Source organism: Dipodomys merriami, unplaced genomic scaffold (assembly GCF_024711535.1).
Source record: "Dipodomys merriami isolate MVZ:Mamm:240054 unplaced genomic scaffold, mDipMer1.0.p SCAF_143, whole genome shotgun sequence".
Taxonomy (NCBI): domain Eukaryota; kingdom Metazoa; phylum Chordata; class Mammalia; order Rodentia; family Heteromyidae; genus Dipodomys; species Dipodomys merriami.
Window position 1 is genome coordinate 264,546 of NW_027202749.1, and position 25,268 is coordinate 289,813.

Sequence of the window (25,268 nt, forward strand, 5' to 3'; positions counted from 1 at the left end):
ATCTCTCCAGCTCAGGACGTGAGCAGTCACCGTAGGCCACACCGCTGGTGTAGCCTGAGTGACCCTGGCTGATTTCTTCTGCAGTTTCCCAGATATCTAAAAAGAGATCCAGCCATGAAGCCGGAATGGGGGACTTCACAACCAGACCACGTGCCAGGAGCGTGCCTGGCTGACACTATGTATCCCAGTGAGGATGGAGTTACCTTGGCCCCTTCCTTCGAATGCAAACCCGGGATCTGCTGGTCTTGCAGCCCAGGACCAAGCTTCTGTTCCAGTCAGTGGCTCTCTCTAGTCTCTGTCCAGCTCTTTCTTTGGTATTACAGCCCCTTGGGGTTCCATCTCAGACAGTGGGAGTCTCCCACAAGTAGTACTCTGACTCTGGGGTGCCCAGCATCTGGGCACCTGTCTCCTGGCTCTGTCTCAGCTGTACACAGTGACCAGGGCCTGAGGTCACCCAGGAGGTTCACACCTGGTCAGTAGGACAGGTGTCCACAGTCTGACTGAGCCCTGCAGCCCATGCAGCGGGAGGGTCCTGGCGGCCTCAAGCAGCAGCACCGGGGAAGACCGGAGGCTCTAGGCCCTAGGGAGAAGACTCGCCCTGGCCCCGGCTCCCTTCTGATCTTCTTTTAGATGTCACCGCCGTGGCCCCCGAATCCAGGTCAAGTTCAGTCCATGCAGGGTGAAAAACTGAGGAAGAAATGGGTTACCCGTGCCGGACAAGAGGCGGCACCCGTGCCGGGGACAAGAGGCGGCACCCGTGCCGGAGACCGCAACAGCCATCAGAAAATAGTTTAATTATGTACAGACCATCGTCAGCTCATCACAGAGGACATGAGCACACACCGGCTCTGAGAAGGAACAGAGGAGCAGTGCCACGGGCACGCGCCACCGCGGTGACAGCCACCAGACACCAAGTAAAGCACGGGCTGTGACAGCTGTGGAGGGAGCAAAAAAATCAACGCTTCTCTGGGACCAAAAGAAAAACGAAACAAAAATCAGAGCTTTGGAATGCATTCTCTCCTGGGCTGTGGACTGGCATCAATCCAGGACTAGTAAGGGACACTGGGGGCCACCGGTCCGGCCCTGGGGCCTGGCCCCGGCCACACCTGCCTCAGGCCAAGGGCGCCCCGTCAGGCCAGCCAGCAGCCCTCGGCTCCGCTCCACCAGCTGTCTTGCGTTGCCACAGCCGTCACATCTCAGAAGAGGGGCCTGGCGCCCTGGTTCTCAAACTCAGACCAGGCATCGTTGAGTTCCATGAAGATCATCTTGGCATACTGCTCGTATGGCTGTCCTGTGGCCTGTGGGGGACAGGTCTGGAGTGACCACCCAGCCTGCCTTCTCCCCACAGGGGCAGGGTAGGCAGGGCCGACCCAGAGCCACGCACCGGGAGCTCGGGAAAGGCAGGAGCCGCCAAGCCGCACGCTCACCTTGTCGGGGTGCACAACCAGCACTGCGCGGCGGTACTGCTTCTTCACCTGCTCTGGGGTCACCAGGTCAGCCATGCTCACGGGCGTCCAGCGGCTCTCCCCGTCCCACAGCACCGTGTGCAGGGTGGACAGCAGGGCACGGATGTTCCTCTCCTTGCCTTCAATCCAGTCCAGGAGCTGGGAAGACACCAGCACTCTGAGCCCCGGCCGCCAGGAGCTGTGGCAGGGGCTCGCCTGCCCACCACGGCCACCGAGGCGGGTCACCACCCGGACCCACAGACCTCCCTGCCCACGCAGCCACTGGCCACCCACTCCTACCCCCAGAGGCTCCAACCCAGCCCAGACAGGCAGACCAGCCCAACTGAGAGGCCTCTGCAGGCCAGACTTTCACTGAGGACACACACCTACGTCCACCGGCACGGGCTTCTCTGACCTATCACAGGGCCCAGGGTGCAGAGAGGACTTGTGAGTCCTTGGAGGCCTGTCATGGTCCCTCAACATGGCTACACGGTGGCCTGCAGAGCTGGCCTTCCACCCAAACCCACAGACAACCTGTCCCGGGGCCCAAGTGGGATGGGTCCCTGACGTCCCCACAGTCAAACGTACTGGTCAGGACCTACACCCCAACAGAAGCTGTTGTCCCTTCCAGCAGGCCGGCCCCCTGGCTCTGACAAGTGCCAGTCTGGCCCAGGCTCTCTGGTCAGCTCTGGGCGAAGAGGGGTTTCCACGATATCGTCATCCACCTCTGACCACCCAGCACCCAGAGCCACGCTGAAGCACAGCCCCAGGAGCTGCAGCTGTCCCGGCCTCAGCCCAGCTCGCAGGCCGCCGGCCCACCTTCAGCTTGGGGGGGTCTGCGTCCCGGGCGAGGCCCACCTTCAGCTTGGGGGGGTCTGCGTCCCGGGCGAGGCCCACCTTCAGCTTGGGGGGGTCTGCGTCCCGGGCAAGGCCCACCTTCAGTTTGGGGGGGTCTGCGTCCCGGGCGAGGCCCACCTTCAGCTTGGGGGGGTCTGCGTCCCGGGCGAGGCCCACCTTCAGCTTGGGGGGGTCTGCGTCCCGGGCGAGGCCCACCTTCAGTTTGGGGGGGTCTGCGTCCCGGGCGAGGCCCACCTTCAGCTTGGGGGGGTCTGCGTCGCGGGCGAGGCTTACCTTCAGCTTGAGGGGGTCTGCGTCCCGGGCTAGGCCCTGCCTCCGCATCTCCGCCATGGTCCTCGGCCCCTTCCTGTCGGACCTGGAAAAGCCTTGGCTCGGCAGCAGGTCTTCAAAGTCATTCTCTGAGACCTTCGGCTTTTGAGCTGGAAAATAACAGACACCGCTTAGAGAGACGCCGGCCAAGTCTCTCTGACCATTTCCACCCGCTTCTGAGGGCCCCTCTGGACAGAGACAAAGGAAAACACAATCCAAGTTTTCTTCTAAAGACAGTGGGGAAGCCATTCTAAGAGGACCCTCAGCGATGCCTCCGACGATAGACACACAGACCCATCTGGACACACGTCCTCCCCAGGGGCCTCAGGGGCCACCAAGAAGGCTGCCGTGCCCTGCTCCCCTACCCTCCGGATGCGAGACTCACCGAAGCTGGGGACCCGGACACCCCTCTCCTCTCGGCCCCCAATCACGCTGTAGTTGGTAGGGTAGTGAGGCTTTGGCTGTGCACCAGTTTTGGGGGGCAGCTTAGCCTGGGAGGGCCATGAGGGGCCCTGGGCTGTCGGCCGACTTGTCTGCCAGGTGCTACAGCCCTTAGGAGAGGGGGCCGACTTGAGATTGAAGCCCCCCGGAGCAAACCCAGGTGAGCCTGCGAAGAAACCATAAGACACTCGGCAAAGCATACGAACAAGGGACCCCTGCTGTCTCCATGCCCCCCCCAGACAGGACAGGCACTGCCACCCACTGGGCCAGCCCCCCCCAGACAGGACAGGCACTGCCACCCACTGGGCCAGCCCCCCCCCAGACAGGACAGGCACTGCCACCCACTGGGCCAGCCCCCCAAGACAGGACAGGCACTGCCACCCACTGGGCCAGCCCCCCCCCCCCCATGCAGGACAGGCACTGCCACCCACTGGGCCAGCCCCCCCCCCAGGACAGGACGGGCACTGCCACCCACTGGGCCAGCCCCCCCAAGACAGGACAGGACGGGCACTGCCACCCACTGGGCCAGCCCCCCAAGACAGGACAGGACGGGCACTGCCACCCACTGGGCCAGCCCCCCCCCAGAACAGGACAGGCACTGCCACCCACTGGGCCAGCCCCCCCCATGCAGGACAGGACAGGCACTGCCACCCACTGGGCCAGCCCCCCCCCCAGGACAGGCACTGCCACCCACTGGACCAGCCCCGCCAACACTGCCCGTGCACAGGTGAACCGCTGTCCGTCAGGTGGCCCAGCCCCGCCAACACTGCCCGTGCACAGGTGAACCGCTGTCCGTCAGGTGGCCCAGCCCCGCCAACACTGCCCATGCACAGGTGAACCGCTGTCCGTCAGGTGGGCCACTCCACCACCACTTATGAGGGCTAGGCACGCACTTCAAGGGGCTCAGCCCATGCCAGACACCAGGGCACCCTCCACCCACAGCAGCTCACTGCTTCCTCTTGGGTACTGCATTGTACCTCAATGTGAGATGTGGGGCTTGAACTCAAGACCTGGGCACTGTCCCTGAGCCTCTGTGCTCAAGGTGAGCGCTCTACCACTTAAGGCACAGCACCACTTCTGGTTTTTGAGCGGTTAATTGGAGATAGGAGTCTCACGGGGACTTTCCTGCCCGGGCTGGTTTTGAACTGAGATCCTCAGATCTCAGCTTCCTGAGTAACTAGGATGACAGGTGTGAGCTACCAGCACCCGGCTATTATTTATGGATTTTTGACAAATCCAAGTTCCTTTCTCTGAGGTAAATGCCAGGGTCCTGTGGCAGCTGCATGTTGGATTCTGAAAGGAACTGATCAAGGGTGGCCTTATGGTTTCAGATCCTTGTTGGGCAGTTGCTCAAGGTGACCAGCCCGATCTCCCATGGCTGGGCTGTCACTCACTGGCCTGCACCTGCACCTGGGCGCTGCTTCTGCTGGAATCCTTCTTCAATCTTCACGTCTTCTCACCGGATTGTTTGTCAAATGTGTGTTGGGAAAGTATATCCTCCCTCGGCGTCATTTTGATAAGTTTGGAAATTTTGTTTTTTTTTTTTTGGGGGGGGGGCGGTCATGGGGCCTGAACTCTGGGCCTGGACGCTGTCCCTCACCTCTTCCCCTCAAGGCTAGTGCTCTACCACTCAAGCCATAACGTCACTTCTGGCTGAGGAATCGAACCTAGGGCCTCATGCATGCAAGGCAAGCACTCTAACCACTAAGCCACCTCCCCAGCCCAACCTCGGTGTTACTTTGAGTCTGGAAGCTTTCTACTGTGGGCAGGGCAGCTAGCTCTGTTCTAATGTCCTGCCTTTCACAGCCACTGCTTGAATAGCTTTTGAAATGAGTTAGTCTTTCTTGTGTGGGTTCTTGATTCTGTCCATTGCTCTGTGGCTGGTCCCCTCCATACTAGTCTGGCTCTGGAAGTCACTTTTCCCACTTAACTCTTCCACTCACTATTCTAGCCTTTTCAGGTAAACTGACAGTAAGCTTGGCAGGAGCTACAAAAGCCCTTGGTTCAGAGAACACGGGCAGAGAAGTATTTCCCCGTGGCTATGCGCTGATCTATGAGCGTGGTGTGTGTCGCTGTCATTTTCAATCTCTTCTTTCTTCCACGTTTGGTCTGTAATTTTACCACTCAGGAGCTGTATGTACTTTGTTAGGTTTCTTTGTTCCCGTTTGTGTGTGAACTCGGGGCCTTGTGCTCAGCTTGTCTGCTCCTGGCTGGCACTCTACCATGTAAGCCACATCTCCTGGAAGTTTTTTTACAATGGTACTGTTTTTAGGTTTGGTTTTCTGTACCATTGAAAGTGAGTAGAACTACGAGAGATTTTTGTGCTTTGACCTTGTATTCTGTTGAATCCTTGCCTTCTTGTATCCTTGGTGATATCCTTGGTGACAGCTCTAAAGACTTCTACAGACCCTTTCGATTACTATACAATCATGCAATTTTATTTTTTCCTCCCAGTACTTAACTTCCTTTCCTGCAGCAGAAGCTGGGTCTTCCATTAAGTGGGAATGGTAGGAGGACAGCCTGCCTTACTCTGTCTTCAGTACCTTCCATCCTTTGCCAGCAGGTTCAGCCTCTGCACCTGCTCTGGAGACAGCCTCCCTGTCACGTCTGCAGAGCGCCGTGGCGAGGCACTGGACTTGCATCGCTAAGACAGTCACGTGATTGTGCTGTCTGGTAACACGGGAGATTCATTCATTGATTCTGGAGTGCTGAACCAGTCTTGTACTCCTAGAGTAACCCCTGTGGGAGCAACGCTGCTATTTTTATGTGGTGTGTCTGTGTGTCTCAAGGACAGGCTATGGTCTCAGTTGGACTTGGCACTGGTGCTTTGTAAAATCAGCAGAAAACAGTGCCTTCTTCAGGTTCTCCATAGATGGTGTGCAACTGGCACTCTCTAAACATTTGGCAAAACACTTCAGTGAGCTCAGCGGGGTCTAGAGGCTTCCCTTTTCCCCTGGGACCCTTTACTACGCTTTCCTTTTTGTCTCGTGGCAACTCCGGTTCTCGCTTCACACGGGTGTCCGTGGTGCCAACGTGCAGGCGCTTGCTTCCGTTTCCCTGGAGCCCAGGCTCCTCCAAGCCAGCTCTGCTCTCTCCTTCCAGTCAGTCTTAGAAATTGGTCAGTCATCAATCTTTGCAAAGAATGAGCCGTTTCACTGATTTAAAAGAATATATGCCCTTCCTTTTGTTTGCTTTGGGTTTATTTTGCTCTTTTTCAAACTTAAGATGAGAACTCTCATTATTGTTTTACTTTGTTGGTCCTGGGGCTTGAACTCAGAGCCTGGGCACTGTCCTTAAGCTTTCTTTGCTCAAGGCTAGCACTCTACCACTTGAGCCACAGCGCCACTTCCGGCTATTTCTGCTTATGGGGTACTAAGGAATCAAACCTAGGGTTTCATGCATGCTAGGCAAGCGCTCTACCACTGAGCCACATTCCCATCCCAAGAACTCTCATTATTAAGAGATGTTTCATCTTCCTGGATTTTATTTCCATTCACCCCAATGCACTGTTCTGCTTCTCTGGGTTTCCCTTGCATTATTCACGGTGTCTATCCCTTTCATGGTGAAGAGGTTCTGTGATTTCATCAACATTAATTTCCAATTTGATTCCACAATGGCCAAAAAGCATGCTGTGGTTCCATTTTTTTGTCCTGGTAGAGGCTACCTGTGGAGCCTGTTGACAGCCAGGGAGTTTCTGCTATGGCTGGTGTGGGCTGCTGGCAGCACTGCCCGTGATGTCAAGTCTTCGCTGCTTCAGCCTGGCTTTGCTCTCAGGGCATCAGAGAGGATCTCGGGCTGCCTGGAAGCTGAAGGCTAGCTCTGTCCAAACACATGACCTGGTCCCGAGAGGTCACCCAACAACCTTCAGAGGGTACCATCTCTTCATGGGCAGGCCTTAGCAGCCTCTCTCCTCAGACCAGTGCCCCAGCCACACAGTGAAGGCAAGGGACAGTAGCCAGAGGCTCTCAGGAAGTCCCAGAAACAGCAGCGGAACAAGAGAACAGAGGACACAGCAAGATCTAGGAGGAGGAGGAGGAGGAGGAGGAGAGGAGCAGCGAGGAGGAAGAGGAGTGGAGATGGGCAGGGGCCAGCACTGAAGAAGATTTAAGAGGATCAGAAACCCAAACACAATGGGTTTCTTAGAAAGGGGTGTCAAGAGGCTGGTGTGGGACCTGCAGGGAGAGCTGAGCCCACAGCCCACCACAGGGGAGGCTAGGAGAGGCCGTGACACAGGGCAGGTGCCAGAGCCAGCCAGTCAGCACCAACACACATCCAAGTACAGGAGGAGGAGTGGGTGAAAGGCATGAAACAAACCTGGAAACTGAACAGTCATTCTTTACTTGGAAAACCAGAAACAGGATAAAAACTGCCTCCATTTTGCATTGCCTCCTTTGCTTGGAGCCGTTCTTTCCTGCAGCTTCCTTGGATTCCAGGAGGGAGGGGACTGATGGACAAACATTTCCTGACAAGAACTGAGTCCACGTGCTCAGGCAGCAGCAATGTTGTCTTTATACTCAGACAATGAGCAACCTGACCATACCTTTGACCCCACATGCCCAATACATACACATCTCTCTCTCTGAGCTCCACTTCTCTATTTACCTAAAGCTTACTCCTCCTGTACAGCATGACTATGCTGAGTAAATCCTTTCCCGACCTGTCAGCCCTAGTATTTGCTGTCTTTGGGGTGAGTGGCCGGATCTAAGTCAGGCTCCTCTCTTAGACTCTAGAGTGCAGGGCTCCAGGGAGCTACACCCAGTGGCAACCTTGAAGTGTGTGGTGGAGCAGTCTGAGGGGCTGGCCAGGCCCAGGCAGGCACGGAAGCTCATGGTAGCTCCGAGAAGCCAGGCAGAGCCTGACCCTCTCCTAGGCGGCTGCTAGGCATCCTGGCACAGTTTTTTTTTCGGTCGGTCGTGCGGCTTGAACTCTGGGTCTGGGCGCTGTCCCTCAGCGCTTCAGCTCAAGGCTAGTGCTCTACCACTTGAGCCACAGCACCACTTCCTGCTTTATCTGCTTATGTGGTACTGAGGAATCGAACCCAGGGCCTCATGCATGCTAAGGCAAGCGCTCTACCACTGAGCCACCTTCCCAGCTCCCTGGCACAGATCTTGACTCCTTGATGTCCAATGGTTCTGTCACTGCCATGAAGCCTTGGAGCAGTGCCAGTTCAGCAATTTCTGGCTTTAGCCAGTGCCTAGACTGGGAGCAGAGGCAGATCACCAGGCCCAGGCCTGGGACCTTGGTACATTTACACACACAGCCGCTTTCCCCCTCTCTCCCCCCCCCCCGCCACCCCCGCCACATCACCTTGTACACCAGAGCCCAGGTCCCCAAGGTCAGCAAATGGGTCCAGACTCTGAGGCTTAGTCTGGCTGGGCTGGGGGCCAGGAGGGGCTGGCTGACCTCCAGGAGAGAAGAGGGCGCCTAGGAAAGGGACAGAGAATTAGACTGGTGACACCAGCAGTGAAATGCAACCTCCAGAGCTCCCCCCGCCATGCCTCCTGAGTCTAGCTGCTGCTGCCCTGGGTGGCAACCAGCAGCACACACCCAGCACACCCCCACCGAGCTCAGCTGTCTCTAGTGTCTCTAGTGCCCATACCGTACCTTATAGGAAATACCTGAAAACCAAGAGAGGCCCCTCTACACTGCTCTGCTTCCCCAGTGCCACTTGCTGAAGTGTGTCTAAACTGTGAGTGCTCTTGATCATACTGCGCATCACAGTGCATACTTGAGAATATCAACTATGAAACTGTAAAATAGTTAAATTGTTGTGTGGTATGACACATTATACAGTTATCAAAAATAATGGTTGTTCAGGCCAGGCATGGTGGTGGCTCCCTTCCCATCACAACTCTAATTCAAAGGTAGAGCTTGGGAAGATCATGGTTTGATCTGCCTGGAAAAAATTAACAACACCAGCCGGGCGCTGGTGGCTCACGCCTGTAATCCTAGCTACTCAGGAGGCTGAGATCTAAGGATCAAAGCCAGCCTGGGCAGGAAAGTCTGTGAGACTCTTTTTTTTTTTTTTGGTGAGACTCTTATCTCCAATAAACCACTGGAAAACCAGAAGTGGTGCTGTGGCTCAAGCGGTAGAGCGCTCGCCTTGAGCTGAAGAGTGCAGTGCAGGGACAGCGCCCAGGCCCAGAATTCAAGCCCCACAACAGACAAAAAAAAAAAAACACAAAATCCCCACACCACCTCAGCTCCACCAACAAGCCAGGCATATATGTATGTATATATATACACATACATACGTGCATATATAGACACACATATATATACACATATGTATTCCTATATATACATAATGGACATATATACACATATACATATATACGGATCTATACATAATCCCAGCTATGCAGGAGGTATAGGCGGAAGGACCATGGCCTGTGGTAGAGGCCAGGCCCAGAGACAAAAACGTAAGACCTTATTTTAAAAACAACTAAAGCTATAAAGCACCAGAATCGTGGCTCAAGTGGAAGAGCATCTACCTAGCAAGCTTGAAGTAGGCCCTGAGTTAAAAATCTCAGTACTACCAAAAAAAGCCATGATGGCTACTTACACATAAAGAGCTCTCATGAAACAACAAAAAAGAATTTCCTATGTGAAAAAGGAGAACAGAATATGAATCTTGAAAAGAAATACAAATAACTAAAAAAAAAAAAATCACAGTCAACTACAATTGTAACAAAGAAACACAAATTAGAAGTACTGATGAGCTAATAAACGGGTAAAATGTTTAAAAAGTTATCAGCCAATCTTGATGAAAATGAAGGCTGGGAATTGCTTCTGTGCAAGTAAGATTACTGAGTCAACAGGGATGGATGTCCAAACCCTGTAAACAGGATTGAGTTGGACCAGAATGTGCCAGCAAAGTGAGAATTACAGAAGCTCATAAATGTGAACCATTCCATCAAATTCATGTCCCAGACAAGGTATGTGATATCAACCATGGGCAGAGGGGACATAGCCCGGCCTTCCAGGTGGCCTTTGGAGATGCAGAGCTGCCACAGGTCACAGAAAAACACAGAGGTGTGATGTGGGCCAACAGAGAACACACTGTACTCAGGGTGCAGAACTGTAAGGGGTCCAAAGGCCTAACTCCTCTGAACAGCTAATGAATGCCAGAGAGTGGCAAAAGGGGTTTGTTTGTTGTTGTTTTTGGTGGGGAGGAGCCAGACAGTCATTATAATCGATGTATGTTATGTAAAAGTGGTGGAACTACACAACTTGGGGGTGGGACGGGAAGGGGACAGAACGAGGGAAGGAGTGGCAAAGATCAAGATGCTACTTACTCGTACCTTTTAAGGCACTCAAAGAGAGAAAGGGCCTTCCAGCAGGAACTGTCTACTCTCCAACCAAACACCAGACGGCTCTGCAGCCACCACAAGCAATCTTAAGGCTGGCAGCAGACATGCAGGCACCTGGGAACAGGCCCAGCAGCCAACCTTTCTCTTCTAGCGCACATCAGTAAATGGCCACAGGTGCCTGACTGGGAGTCCAGCTTCCGGTGGGCCAGGGGTCATACCTTCTGGAGCGGGTGTAGGGCCCGGCCCAGGCCCCGGGGCCTCCGTCCAGGCCTCCCACCCTCCCAGCAGCTCCGGGTGGCTGCAGCAGGCTGTCACCCTGCTGGGCTCTGACGGAAGATCCCCTGCAAGGCCGGAGAGTACAGAGTGTGGCGTATCTGCAGTTCACCCAGGTCCTCTTCTACAGCTAACACACACCCTGGGGAACCCTGAGGAGGCCCCGCTGGGGCTGCTGTGCACACTCCAGAGAGGAAGGCTAGTGCTGAAATGAGGCATTGCCAGCCCTCCTGAAGATCACCACACAGCCACTAATGGCCAGGGGGGAGAGAAGGGGCAGAATGTGGCCACACCACAGGCCAGTGACGGGAAGCCAGCTGTCTACAGGAAGCGTGAGACGTCTCAGACGTCCCTCAGCATCCCCATGGCGGGACCGTGGCAATGCCCACCCTCTTCCTGGACCGGGGGTAGTCCTGTCCCCACCGGGACAGTGGCTGTGGACCGGCTCTGGCCAACAAGAGACCCATGGTGGTCTGTGACCTCCGAGGACACATCCTGGCCTGCTGCCCAGTGCTCAGAATGACGCTTCCTCTTCATAGCCTCTGGCTACATGGCCTGGCCCGCTGCTCCAGGCCTAGCCTTCCCCACAGCCTCCTCCCTCCCTCTTATCCTGGGCTCCGACCCTGCCCCCTCCTCTCCCAGCCCCCCACCTCCATCATAGCCTCAGGCAGAGGTGTTTGAACAGACAGCTAGGAGAGACAAGGGAAAGGTACCAGAGTCCTAACCTCAACAGCCAAAGGCGTAAAAGCTCAGAGAGGCAAAGGCCTTGTGTGTAGCCCAGAGCTGGCCCCTCCCTGCCCACCATTCCAGGGTGGCCACCAGGGGGCTGTCTAAAGCAGCAACTCCAGAAGGACACTCACCTAGAAGCAGGAAGGCAGTGCTGCAGGCTGGGGGTGGGGCGCTGTGTGTGGAGGGAAAAGCAGGCAAGGCCGAGGCCGCCGTGGAGTCGGAGCTGAGAAAGTTGCCAAAGAGATCAGGCTCGGAGCAGGGTTGGGTGTTGGCGACGGACGGTACCACAAGTGGGTCAAATGGGTCAGCTAGGAGAGACGGGCAGGGAAGGGGCGCAGCAAGGCATTAGGGGCAAGCAAAGCTCAGGGGCCCAGCTTCCCGCCCTGAGGCTTCCGCCCTCCGTGGGAAAGTGGCCACGACGCTGCCCTCCAGGGGCACACCAGCAGCATGGCGACATAGCAGCACCCACAAAGGTGCGGCTGCTGGTCCCCGGCCTGGGGGCTTGCTGCAGGCGCAGCTTCTCCCGGGGCCTGGGTAATAGCCACCGTCCCCTCCGGCCTGGCGGAGCGGCTGGGCCCCACTCCCACTGCAGAACAGAAGTGCATACCAGCAGCAGCAGGGGCCCCTCCTTGTGGGGCGCTCTGCGCGCTCAGGGGGGGAGCTGGGCTGGCCAAGAGCAGGGGGGCTCCACCGTCAAGAAGGTCCCCCGGGGGCCCGACGGGGGCAGACTCGGGGGGCCCAAGGAGGCAGCTGAGCAGGTCAGTGTTGCTGGAGGGGGCCCCGCAGGCCTGCGAGGGGGCGGCAGGCCCAGGGTCCGCCTCCGAGTGCAGCCCCAAGAGGTCGACGCCCTCTTCTTGAGGCTGAGGCTTCTGTGGTGTGGCCGCTGTGGCTGCCTCAAATATCAAGTCTTGTTGCCCGGCCGCGGCTGCCGGGCCTGGTGTGTCCTCAGCAGCCCCTGGCTGCTGGTCCCTGCAGGGGGACGGGGACCCCTCCCCCCCGTCGGAGGCTTCGCTTCCATCTCCGTCTAGAATCAGGGCAGAGTGACTCTCCTTAGGAGAGGTGCTTTCTGTACCCGTCTCTGGTTCTCTCTCCTCTGTGGAAGAAAACAAAACCTTAGGTGGGTGCATAAATCCTCAGGGTGTGTGGCTGGCAGAGAATGCTCTCTCAGCAGGGGTCACAGGGTCAGCCCCGGCCCCCAGGTCTACCCACAGCCATCCCTGGCCTTGGTGCTCACGTCACACTGAGCACCTTCACGGCCCTGGCCAGCACCGCCGGCCTCCAGCTGGCCACGGAGGTGCTCCCAGGTCGCGAGCTGTGCAGCAGCTTCCACAGGTCCAGCTCCAGTACTGCAGGTGCACCTTGGGGGCGCTCTGCAAATCGGTCTGGCAGGGTGCATACGGCAGCACAGGCTAGCCCCGCATCCCCTGGGATGTCAGGGAAAGTCCTTGGGGTGAGGGGTCAAGGTAAAGAGGTTGGAGCAGCAATCAGATTGTGGGGCCTGGGAGCACAGAGGGGGCTGGGCGGGGAGACGGCCGGGTAAGGACCCCTGCCCTCACAACCTGGTCATCCTGCTCAGGCCGGCCTCGCCCCAGCAAGACCTCCTGGGCATTAACAAGGTGAGTTATCTGTGGAGGGCCTTGGTTGCAAATGATTTCAGTAAAGGCCTGGGTAGCCGTATTTTTTTCCCACCCTTAAAAGTATTTTTTTTGGTTGTTTTGTTTTTGTTTTTTGGCGCCAGTAATAGAGCTTTCGCTCAAGGCCTGAATGCTATTCTTTAGTTTTTTTTTCCACTGAAGGTGGTACTCTACCACTTGAGCCACACCTCACTCGCGGCCTTTTGGTGGTTAGCTGTAGGTAAGTGTTTCACAGACTTCTTGTCTGGGCTGGCTTTGAACTGCAATCCTCAGATCTAGTCTCCTGCGTAGCCAGGACTGCAGGTGAGGGCTCTGCAGCCCTTCTGAAGAAGCCGTGGCTCTGCCCAGCCATCCCTGAGAGATGTGCCCATCACTGGGCATGGGACCCCACTCAGGACCCTACATCTGTGTGGCAGGCAGAGCCTGCTGCCACGAGCCGCTGCTGGTGACCGGTGAGCTCCAGTCTCACCCTGCGCCTACCCTGCCAGTCCAGCGTGTGGAGGAAGTGGTTGGCGTCTGTGCTGCTGCTCTGCGGAGAGTCTGGCTCTGTGACCTCAGCCTCCGGAGACCCCGTCTCAGCGTCGTACTGGGCGGTGGAGCCCGGCTGTCTGGGGAGCTCCGGCTTCCCTGCCAGGAGAAGGGCTGGCGTCAGGCCACCTGAGCCAGTGCCACAGCCCAGGCAGAGCCCCGAGGCAAGCCTTCAGGGCAGGCCAGGCCGGCGAGGCCCCACGGCCACATGAGGATAGAAGCCAAGTGTGAGTACTCCTGCACCCTCTCAGATACTTCATTGGGCTGCATAGGCACACACATACACAGCACGCTTGCACTCACATGCACACACACATACATACACACGCAAGTCCCTTTCAAGATTACTTAACTGTCCTCTGATAAGAAAAGCAAAAGGTGCAAGCATGGCAAACATGCAAACCATGGCAAAGACGTGCGGTGGGCAGCAGGTGCTGCCGCAAGCCCCACCTGCTTTGCTCGAGGTACTCTGACTATGCTTTTTGGAACTGCTCTGAAATAAGGAAAAGAGACATCCGTGCTGAGCAGAGGCCACCACCAAGAGCCAAGGGTACCAAGGCCAAGCGTCCCCACCCGAGGTCACATTTGCTTATTTACTTAGTGCCAGTCCTGTAGCTTGAACTCAGAGCCTGGACACTGTCTCTTGAGCTTTCTTAAAAGCTCAAGGCTAGTGTTCTACCACCTGAGCTACAGCTCCACTTCCAGCTTTACTGGTGGTTAATTGGAGGTAAGAGAGTGTCATGGATTTTCCTGCCTATGCTGGCTTTGAACCTGATTCTCAGATCCCTACCTCCTCAAGGTCGCATTTAAATGGCTGTGAATCTCTAATAAGGACCTTGAGTCAGCAAGTATACAAACATAGCCCTGAGGAAGTTCCTCTTGGAGCGTCACAGGCCTAGCCCCACAGTGAGACCAAACACACAGCCCCAAGGGCTCACAAACCTACAGAGAGCCACGCCTCCATCTAGGAACTGGGGCCCAGTAAAAGCCACAAGAATGGGTTTCCCAGCTTGGCGCCTGAGTGGGTGAGAGCTGTGCTGGGGCCGCGTGGCCAGGTTGTGCGGTGGGCGTGCGTGGGCCGGTGGGCCTGGAGGTGGAGCAGGGTTCAGGATCCTAGAACTGAAGGCCTTCTTTTCTTGATGCCACTACTACACCTTTGTCAACAGTGAACGCCACCTCGGTAGCTCCTACCCTGAGCAGAGTTTAGGGGCAGGGACAGGGTGCTGCCTGGCTTAGCTCACCCCCTCAGCACTCCCCCAGAAGCCACGGGCCTTACCAAATTTAGACAGGATGTCCTGCTGTTCCTCTCGGCTGGAGAACAGGATCTTGGGGTTCAGCCCCCTCAGGCTGGTGCTCTCCCATGGCGGGGCCTCTCGGCTGGGCCTGTCCCTGGACTCCACCTCCACTTCCAAGTTCACCTGAAACAAGTCTGGATACTTTTCCTGAATGTCGCATGCGTCCAGGTCGTATCTGCAGGCAGGGAATGGATGCAAGTGAGACCAGTCTCCTTGCCCAGTGTCTTGGCCTCCAAGAAAGGGATGTGCTCAGAACCCACAGCATCGGTGCGAAGGCAGCCGGCCTGCACGTGTCCGTCCCGTCCCCGTCCCCCCCCCCCCCCCCCCCCGGGCTACACGCCGCGGGACTCCAGCAGGGCTGGTGCAGCCCAGCTTCCCAGCCTCCCTGGCCCCAGGGCAGGGCTTTCTCCAGCTGTTAACATTATGAGTACTGGGCTGGGCCCCTGTGCACCGTGAGTCCTCTGGAGGACAGGCACGTAAGTGTGACCAGAGCAGACAGAAAGGCTACCAGTGTCACAACTCTTAGAGCAGGCAGCAGGCTAAATGTCCATCCTGACAAAGGGCTCCAGGCCACGCCCCCCCAGCCCTTCCCAACTGTACCTGCACTGAAGAATCTTAGTTGGTTCATATTCAGGTACTCTGAAAGCTTAAATGCATTTTCCCCATAAAAATACAACGTCTACCCTGGCAAAAATCCCTAACAATTATCAGATGGCCATAAAACCAAGACTCCTGGCATTCAGTTGCCGGGGTCTCGAAGGGGGAGGCACCTGCCTTTGGAAACAGAGGGGCAGGAAGGTAGCAGAGTGAGACGCTCAGGGTCTCCAGAAGCCATGGGCAGCGGTCCAGCAGCGTGAGAGGCGACAAGCCCCCCCGGAGGACTCTGTAGTCAGGGACCCTGGCCATGTGGCTGAATTCTTCCTGCGTGGCAGCTCTGGAGCTGACACAGACACGGCCTTTAGCTGTGCATGCATGCCACCCAGCGTCTCTGTGCAGCACCCTGGAGTCTTATATAAATCAAAACAACAAACCCACAAAACAAACAGGGTGGTGTTGGCTGGCCCCAGGAAAACCAGGTGATGAGGGGCCACCTACTCTCAGTCTGTGGGCTCCTCTGTGACACCACTAGACAAGGAGGGTGGGGTGGCCAGGGTGTGGCAGTTCACGTGGCAAAGCCCAGCTGATGACTTATTGCAAGTGGTGTGCTGTGGGCTGCAGCTGCGTGAGATGCCGGCGCGCCCAGCCCTCTGCACACGGGAGGCACGGGATGGAGGGAGAAGGCAGAAGTTTCCCTCCCTGTGTGTGAAGCTGGAAGACAACTTGAGGACAGCACCTGGCCAGGTAGAAGCAGTCAACGTAGAACTGCAGTAACAGATGGCTGAGACAGATTCTCCATCAACAAGAAGGGAGAGAGGGGAGGGGCTGGAGGTCCATGCAGGGTGACATGTGTGACCAGCAGGCTTAGCCCCAGGCTGGTGGACGGCAGCTCTGGGCACTGCCCCCTGCTTCCCTGCCCCAGCTGGCCCTGTCCAATGCACTCAGCCAGGCCGTGAGGACACAATGGGGTCTGTGAGCAGTGAGTGTAGCACCCACGGGCCAAGCCTCAGGAAGACAGAGCTTACACGCCCAGTGGAAGGGCACCCACGGGGCTTCGGTCAACACGTCCCCTCTGCCACAGTGCACCGAAGCCCTCTGGAGCCTTCTGGTCGCTGAGGACACCCACAGAGGCTCATCCGATGCTGTGTGCGTATGGAGCCCTGGCACACTATGCACACCTCACCAACTCTCCCTCCCCTCCTGCTCCAAATGCTGTGTGCACGTGGAGCACACCCTCCTCTAGGCCCTCATCATCGCGGTGCTACGGTGCCACCACGGTGGGCTTGGTGCTGGTGCAGCTGGTATATTCAATAACCACACTTGAACACGCTCCCCCGAATCCACAATGGAAACCCCAAACAAGAGAAAGCTCACATTTTGAACTGTACAATTCAGGTCAATAGCCTCCTGCTGTCTAAACATCCTGACTGACTGACTTGTTCTACCAGACAAGGAAGGAGATGGCACTGGCCAGGGTCTGGCCCTTCTGCTTTTTTTTTTTTTTTTTTTTTGGGTCCAGTCGTGGGGCCTGAACTCTGAGCCACTGAGCCACCTTCCCAGCCCCTGCTTTTGTTTTTTTGTGTGTGCTGGTTTGCTCATAGCTGGTACCCTATACTTGAACTGTGCCTCCAGGCTGGCATTTTGTCATTAGCGAAAACTCTCAGACTTTCCTGCCCAGCTTGGCTGTGAACTGTGATCCCTAGATCTCAACCTCCTGAGTAGCTAGGATTACAGGCCTGAGCCATCAGTGCCTGGCTCTCATTTTTTTTTTTTTTTGGGTCAGTCATGGGGCTTGAACTCTGGGCCTGGGCGCTGTCCCTCAGCTCTTCAGCTCAAGGCTAGCGCTCTGCCACTTGAACCACAACACCACTTCCAGTTTTCTGGTGGTTCATTGGAGATAGAGTATGTCACAGATATTCCTGCCCAGGCTTGCTCTGAACCGCAGTCCTCAGATCTCAGCCTCCTGAGTAGCTAGGATGACAGGTGTGAGCCACCACCAGCCCCTCACTTGTTTTAACAAGTTTAACTGTCATTTTTCATTGGCAGCAATTGGTCCTCATTCAGGGTGAGGACTGATGTATTGGGTGTAAGTCTACCAGTGTGTGGCTTCTTTTCTACCTGTCTACTCCGGTTCTATATCTTCATTTCTCTGTTCTTATCTGGATCAATCACATGCTCTGTGCTCCATCTTCTCATCTATCAGCTCTTCTTCACTGTCCTGGGATTTCAACATGTGTCCTTGACCTGAAGGAGTGTGACACTGGCACATAGTCCAATGACTTCTTTTTTTTTTTTTTTTTTTGTCGGTCGTGGGGCTTGAACTCTGGGCCTGGGCGCTGTCCTTCAGCTCTTCAGCTCAAGGCAAGCGCTCTACCACTTGAGCTACAGCACCACTTCCGGTTTTCTGGTGGTTTATTTGAGAGGAGTCTCAGGGCCTCGTCTCTCCTGCCCGGGCTGGCTTTGAACCGCGATCCTCAGATCTCAGCCTCCTGAGTAGCTAGGATGACAGGCGTGAGCCACCGGCGCCCGGCTGGTCCAATGACTTCTGAGCCAGGGAGGCGAGCGTGGGAGCCCCCGACCAGGCACAAATCCTCTTTGGCAGTCACAGACCTTAAATCTGATCGCATGTGATTACTGATGTTTCAGCTTCTTGGCACACACTTTAACTTGACCTACGATGTGCATTTCTGTCTTCCTCACATCTCCGTTCTGTGGTGTCAGGCATGCTGCTACATTGTTCTCTAACAGAAGCTAGGAACCCATCTTTCTCTGGGACACTAGAACTGAATTTAATTCTTGTTAAGAGTACTGTGAAATAATCATAGTTACTGACAAGCTTTTGTTCTAAGTGCTATACAGAAAGCTTATTTTCCTTTAGGTGTGCTGAGATGCTGCAGGCTGGGGACGGGTGACTGAGTGACGGCATCCGCTCCTCTGGAAATCGCCTGCCTCTACCAGAGGATGCCCGCGGCGCGGCCAGACGTCCCTAAGTGCAACGCCAGTTCCAGCAGACCCCACCTCAGGAGAGGGCTTGTACTGAAGGTTGTGTGTGTGTGTGTGTGTGCGCGTGCACACGCCCACGCCCAGACGTCCCTAAGTGCAACGCCAGTTCCAGCAGACCCCACCTCAGGAGAGGGCTTGTACTGAACGTTGTGTGTGTGTGTGTGTGCACGTGCGCTGGTCCTGAGCCTTGAACTCAGGGCCTGGCACTGTCCCTTAGCATTTTTGCTCAAGCCTGACACTCTACCACCTAACCACAGTTCTACTTCCCACTTATTGGTGGTGAATTGAAGTTAAGACTCTCACAGACTTTCCTGCCCAGGCTGACTTTGAACCATGAATCTCTAAGCCTTTTTAGTAGCTAGAATTACAGGCATGCGCTACCGGAGTCCAGCTTTTCTTTTTTTATTATTTATTTATTTTTTTATTTTTTATTTTAAAAAAAAATTTTTTTTTTGGTACGGTCATGGGGCTTGAACTCTGGGCCTGGGCGCTGTCCCTCAGCTCTTCAGCTCAAGGCTAGTGCTCTACCACTTGAGCCACAGCGCCACTTCCGGATTTTTTTCTTTTGCTTACGTGTGGTGCTGAGGAATCGAACCCAGGGCCTCGAGCATGCAAGGCAAGCGCTCTACCACTGAGCCACCTTCCCAGCCCTGGAGTCCAGCTTTTCTATGTACTCTTAAATACACTGCTTGGTTTGTTTTTTGGTGACGTAATACAGCACCTTTGTGGAGAACACAGGCTTATTCTGCTCAGGGTCTGAGGGCTGGGAAGTCGGAGACTGGTGAGGGTGCTAACTAGGGTTTGGCAGTGCCCTGAGGCTACAGCGTCCAGCCCGAGCCTCTCCTTCCCCTAGGAAGCCATCCCAGGGCTCAGGACCTCAACCCTTGCTACCTGATTTAACCCAGTCAATTCCAACAGGAAACTGTTTCCACCCTCTCCATACATCAAGATGGAGTTTATTCCCCATCATGAGTTTTAGTGGAAACCATCAAGCAATAACAATGCTAATCATAGCTACCAAAAGTTTCTGTTTTCTAATTTCTAAGATCGGAATCGGACCTCCCACCTGCCTGTTCCTCTTGGTTTTCAGACATTAAGTCTCTAAAGTAATTTTTTAAAGTATGCCTCCATAGTGGTTGAAAACTAAAAACCTCCAGGTTAAAAAGAGAGAGAAAAAGAGAAAGCCAGGCACTAGTGGCTCATATCTGTAATCTTAGTACTCAGGAGGCTGAGATTTTAGGATCACGGTTTGAAGCCAGCTTGGGCAACAAAGTCTGTGAGACTCTTATCTCCAATAAATCACTCAAAAAAAAGCCTGAAGTAGAGCAGTGGCTCAAGTGGTAGAGCACTAGACGAGCAAATAAAGCTCAGGGATAGCACCTAGGCCCTGAGTTCAAGCCCCAGGACCAGTAACAAAAAGTGTATTGTTGGGAGACAACAACAATATGAAAGATGTACATCAACATGAATGTAAGAGGGAGTAACACATACGAACCTTGGGATGCGTCACCTCTGTCTCCTGGCCCCGAACCCATGGCAAGCCCTGAAGGGCAGGAGACAGGAACTCCTGCAACCCTCTGCTCACTGCTGGGACAGCACTCCATCTGCTCAGGCTCTAAGTACGTAGAGGGTGGAGTAGACTAACAAACACCCAAGTCTGGAAACACAAATCTGCTGCTCGTAAGCCATGGGTACTACTTACTAGTCACCGAGGTCGACAGTCAGTATCCACGCCACCTACAGGATTGCTCCTCCTGGCTGTGCTCGCTACATTTGTCTCTAAAAGCAGAGACTTCCACATGGAAGGACCAGTAGCTTCCTCCAACTACAGTGCCAAAAGAGTAATGTACACACAGCAGGGCCTACGAGAGTATGTGGTAGACTTGCCCACTCCCTGGCCATGCTCTAGGTGGGAAGTACTGGATCAGTACAAAGGTATTTGGGCACCAAGTGGAGGCCACTGGGCCTAAGGAGTCTTGAAAGCAGAGAGCCAGATGGCTCTAGGCAGGGAAGGGTCTGGTCTGGGTCACAGATGCCTCTCATGGCAGCACACAAGTCTCTGACACACCTAAGTGCACACGCCTACCAGTCACAGCCCCCGGTCCCCGGCCCTCTGACACACCTAAGTGCACAGGCCCACCAGTCCCTGGCCCCTGGTCCCCAGCCCTCTGACACACCTAAGTGCACAGGCCCACAGGTCCCCAGCCCCTGGCCCTCTGACACACCTAAGTGCACAGGCCCACAGGTCCCCAGCCCCTGGCCCTCTGACACACCTAAGTGCACACGCCCACCAGTCACAGCCCCCGGTCCCCGGCCCTCTGACACACCTAAGTGCACAGGCCCACCGGTCCCTGGCCTCTGGTCCCCAGCCCTCTGACACACCTAAGTGCACAGGCCCACAGGTCCCCAGCCCCTGGCCCTCTGACACACCTAAGTGCACACGCCCATCGGTCCCTGGCCCCCAGCCCTCTGACACACCTAAGTGCACAGGCCCACCGGTCCCTGGCCCTCTAACACACCTAAGTGCACAGGCCCACCGGTCCCCGGCCCTCTGACACACCTAAGTGCACAGGCCCACCGGTCCCTGGCCCTCTGACACACCTAAGTGCACAGGCCCACCGGTCCCCGGCCCTCTAACACACCTAAGTGCACAGGCCCACCGGTCCCCGGCCCTCTAACACACCTAAGTGCACAGGCCCACCGGTCCCCGGCCCTCTGACACACCTAAGTGCACAGGCCCACCGGTCCCTGGCCCTCTGACACACCTAAGTGCACAGGCCCACCGGTCCCTGGCCCTCTGACACACCTAAGTGCACAGGCCCACCGGTCCCTGGCCCTCTGACACACCTAAGTGCACAGGCCCACCGGTCCCCAGCCCCCAGCCCTCCCCAGCATGTTGCAGCACAGTGCATCATCAACATACTTTGCAAACTTCACAGTGGTCGCGTTGCGGGGCACAAACCCAGTGTGGAACTGTATCTGGAACATCTTCATGGATGCCATCTGCAAGAAGGCAAACAAGAACCACTGGGATGTAACCACTGATTATGTATCCAGACCTCTCCTTGAGGATGGCAGCCAGGTAGAGTCTGACAACCAGGTCTTCTTACAGATGGCTTCAAAAGTATAGGGGACAGAGGGTGACATGGCCAAACCTCCTACTGGGTGTATGTAGGGGCCAAGAATTACAGTGCAGAGCCCCAGAGACCCTTGGCTGTGAAGTGCATTCCGAGGCAAAGCCAGTGGCCTGCCACCAGACCGCAGCCTCCGTATCAAGGGGAAAAGTCTAGAATCCCTTCTGCCTTGTGCCACGTGGAGGGCATCAAAGACCACGCACAGAAGTTACGGGATACCATCTGAAAGCTCACTGGGTGTGAGGATCCACAGCAGTGGCCACGGAGGTGCTCACCTTGGCCTGCAGCCTCCCTCCCAGAGTGGACCTGGCATGGTAAATGACAATGAGCACGTCCCCTTGAACTGTGACGCCGAGGGGGATGACCGCCTTGCCATCTTCAAGTTTAAATTCCCTAGAGCAGAGGAGAGAAGTTGTCCACGTAAGTAGATACGCAGCAAGAGTCCAGATCTAACACTAAATCCACTCATTCTTATCTGGCTGTTTGAATACACAATTACTGGACAGGATATTCATCCTAAGAAGTCTCTGCACAGCCGCGGGGGCTCCCGCACCACGGCCCAGCCCAATGCACTGCACAGGTGCTCCTGCACATTAGGGTGCAGGTGGCCTCCCCTTCCGCGATCTGAGGCGGAAACAACCCACACCTGTACTTACTTCATCCTGTCATACTCCTGGGAGGTAGTGGTCACACGCTCGTCGCCCACATAGACTTCACAGAACGGCCGGCAGCCGTTCCTCTGCTTGCTGAACAGCGGCACAGGGGTCATGACGACAGCTCTCACCAGCATCGGCTTGCTGTGTGGGGTGATGGGCTCCTCCGCCACCATGTCACACACGTACTCAATGTACCTGGAGGCGGACAGGCGAAGAGTTAGACAGGCCGGGCGCTGGTGGCTCACGCCTGTCACCCCAGCTACTCAGGAGGCTGAGATCTGAGGATCGCGGTTCAAAGCCAGCCCGGGCAGGAGAGACGGTGAGACTCCTATCTCCAATAAACCACCAGAAAACTGGAAGTGGCGCTGTAGCTCAAGTGGTAGAGCGCTCGCCTTGAGCTGAAGAGCTGAGGGACAGCGCCCAGGCCCAGAGTTCAAGCCCACAACTAACCAAAAAAAAAAGAGTTAAATACATTTCCCTTGACATAGCCAGGCACTGGTGGCTCAGGCCTATAATCCCAGCTATGCAGGAGGCTGAGATCTGAGGATCATAGTTCCAAGCCTGGATAGCCAAGGCTGTGAGACAATTAACTCCAAGTTACTCAGAAAAAGCTGCAAGGGAGGCTCTGGCTCAATGGTAGAGCACCAGCCTTGATCAAAACAAGCTCAGGGACAGTGCCCAGGCCCAGAGTTTAAGCACACACGCGCGCGTACGCGCACATACACACACACGCACACACACACGCTCTTCTATCTAGTCCAGGGGCCCTGAGTTTAAGCACACACACACACACACACACACACACACACACACACACACACACACTCTTCCTATCTAGTTCAGGGGCCCTGAGTTTAAGCGAGCACACACACACACACACACACACACACACACACACACACACACACACACACACACTCTCTCTCTCTCTCTCTCTCTTCCTATCTAGTTCAGGGGCCCTGAGTTTAAGCGAGCACACACACACACACACACACACACACACACACACACACACACACACACACACACGCGTGCGCTTTTCCTATCTAGTCCAGGTTGGTCTGCAGTCTTCCTGCCTCCATATCCTTTGTGCAAGGGTCTGGCTCTGATCTCTTTTGTCTAGTGATAGTAGAGCTTCTGTGACTTTCTCTTGGGGAGACCTGTCTTGATCAACGTGAGTGAAGGGACATCACCCTCTTCTCTCTTCAGTGGACCACAACAAACCAGGGCAGCCACAAAGACTTAGGTCTGTCCAGCTGACATCTGGCACAAAGTGACCCAAAGTCCTCAGCCACAAGCAAATAGAGGCTGCCTAAGAGGGCCTGGATTAAAAAGTCAAACCAAAGGAGGAACATGCTGCCCTGGAGGGTCAAAGGTCGAGCTTCACTTGAGAATTCAGAGGTGGTGTTTTTGTGCCACCTGGTGTCTAGGCTTCCTGGCCATGGCCTGGTCTCTGCTGTGGACTCTGTCTTCATGTACTCTTTACTTCCTAGCGTACACTCATGTGCACCTTTGGCCCTTTGCAGTGCTCTGGGTCTCTCGTCTTCCTGGTTGTTCACTCAACAGCTCTGATCTCTCTTAGAGGTCAGCAGTTCTGTCACTGCATATGAGTATGACAACCTCCATTTGCACTTTGTTCCCCCTTCTTTGCTAGGAGTCTTCAGCAGACTGGTCGGCCAGTTACGATTGCCATTATTATTATTAACTCAGGGCACACTTTCTGGGCACATACTCTACCATTTGAGTCACAACCCCAGTCCTTCTGCTTTTTGTATGGCAAGTAGGGTCTTGCAAGGTTGGTCCAGACCCCGATCTTCCTATCCCCCCTACCTCCTGAGAAGCCAGGGTTACAGTGCTGCACCACCTCATACTCTTCTTATTTTTTTTTTTGGTCCGGTCGTGGGGCCTGAACTCAGCCTGGGCGCTGTCCCTCAGCTCTTCAGCTCAAGGCTAGCGCTCTACCACTTGAGCCACAGTGCCACTTCCGGCTTTTTTTTTGCTTATGTGGTGCTGAGGAATCGAACCCAGGGCCTCAGGCATGCAAGGCAAGCGCTCTACCACTGAGCCACCTTCCCAGCCCTCATACTCTTCTTTTTGAGACAGTCTTATTAATTTACGCCTAGCTTGGCCCCAATTCACGATCTTCCTACCTCCCTCTCCCGAGTAGCTGGACTACAGATGTGAACCTGCTTGGCTAGGCAGGGTACATGCCTCTCTCTCCCCACCATACTTTCTGCTATGTCCCATGGGAATGGCTGACAAGTGGGCCCCTGGGTGTCACTTGCACCCACACACCCATGAGTGGCTCTCTCATGGTAGCCCCATCTTCCCTGATGGTAAGTGTCTATGTTCATTAGCACTCTCTAAAGCTGAAGGCCTCAGACTAAAGAGGGTTTGCAAAAGGCAGAAGGATGAAGCTGGCTCAGACACAGCACTCTGCCTTTGCCGCTCCAAGGGGGTGGTGCTCGGGCAGTGCCTGGAGGCCCTCCCGTCCTCCAGGTTTCACGTGTGGGACACAGGAGCATGACCGTCTGTGCGCTGGGTGTGCTGAAACGCTCTGCCTGCCACCCTGTGGGGGCCATGAGGAGGACACAGCCAGGAGGCCACCATCTGAGGGTAGCCCGATGCATAGATCACAATCATGACCCTCCTTCAGAGGCGGTGAGCAAGTAACAGGGCCCTGTTCCCTGGGACCCACAGCTGTGGAAATCACCTGCCACCTCCACTGCTCACAAGCTGTGTCATTTGCCAGGTAGGAAGACACTGTACAGTGTCACCACTCACTAGATTGGACCCCAGACTCTTTCTAGAATCTCCATCAGCTTTTGGTTGTGTGCTCTACCCATTCTCAGAGGTCTGCCGTGCGTGTAAAGGCCACTACATTCACCAGCCACGTCTGATCCTGTCCACTTCAGACTCACTACATTCACCAGCCACGTCTGCTCCCATCCACTTCAGACTCACTACATTCATCAGCCACGTCTGATCCCGTCCACTTCAGACTCACTACATTCACCAGCCACGTCTGATCCTGTCCACTTCAGACTCACTAC

At 55.4% G+C, this 25,268-nt stretch overlaps 1 protein-coding gene across 7 annotated transcripts in view; it reads right to left on the reverse strand.

Moving 5' to 3' along the window:
• Positions 1-763: 763 nt before the first annotated feature.
• Positions 764-25,268, reverse strand: part of Gak (cyclin G associated kinase) — a 57,435-nt gene continuing 32,930 nt past the window's right edge. For 6 of the 7 annotated variants that reach the window (XM_070021637.1, XM_070021636.1, XM_070021634.1 and 3 more), the window contains 13 exons: positions 22,216-22,410; positions 21,835-21,952; positions 21,349-21,428; positions 14,807-15,000; positions 13,483-13,629; positions 11,976-12,461; positions 11,500-11,676; positions 10,585-10,707; positions 8,361-8,477; positions 2,998-3,219; positions 2,577-2,722; positions 1,428-1,604; positions 764-1,298 (listed from right to left, as the gene is read on the reverse strand). In XM_070021637.1, the coding sequence (XP_069877738.1) occupies positions 1,197-1,298; positions 1,428-1,604; positions 2,577-2,722; positions 2,998-3,219; positions 8,361-8,477; positions 10,585-10,707; positions 11,500-11,676; positions 11,976-12,461; positions 13,483-13,629; positions 14,807-15,000; positions 21,349-21,428; positions 21,835-21,952; positions 22,216-22,410 (2,284 nt within the window). In that variant the 3' untranslated portion in view covers positions 764-1,196. The remainder of the gene's footprint in view (positions 1,299-1,427; positions 1,605-2,576; positions 2,723-2,997; positions 3,220-8,360; positions 8,478-10,584; positions 10,708-11,499; positions 11,677-11,975; positions 12,462-13,482; positions 13,630-14,806; positions 15,001-21,348; positions 21,429-21,834; positions 21,953-22,215; positions 22,411-25,268) is intronic. The other variant, XM_070021635.1, reaches the window with a different exon arrangement.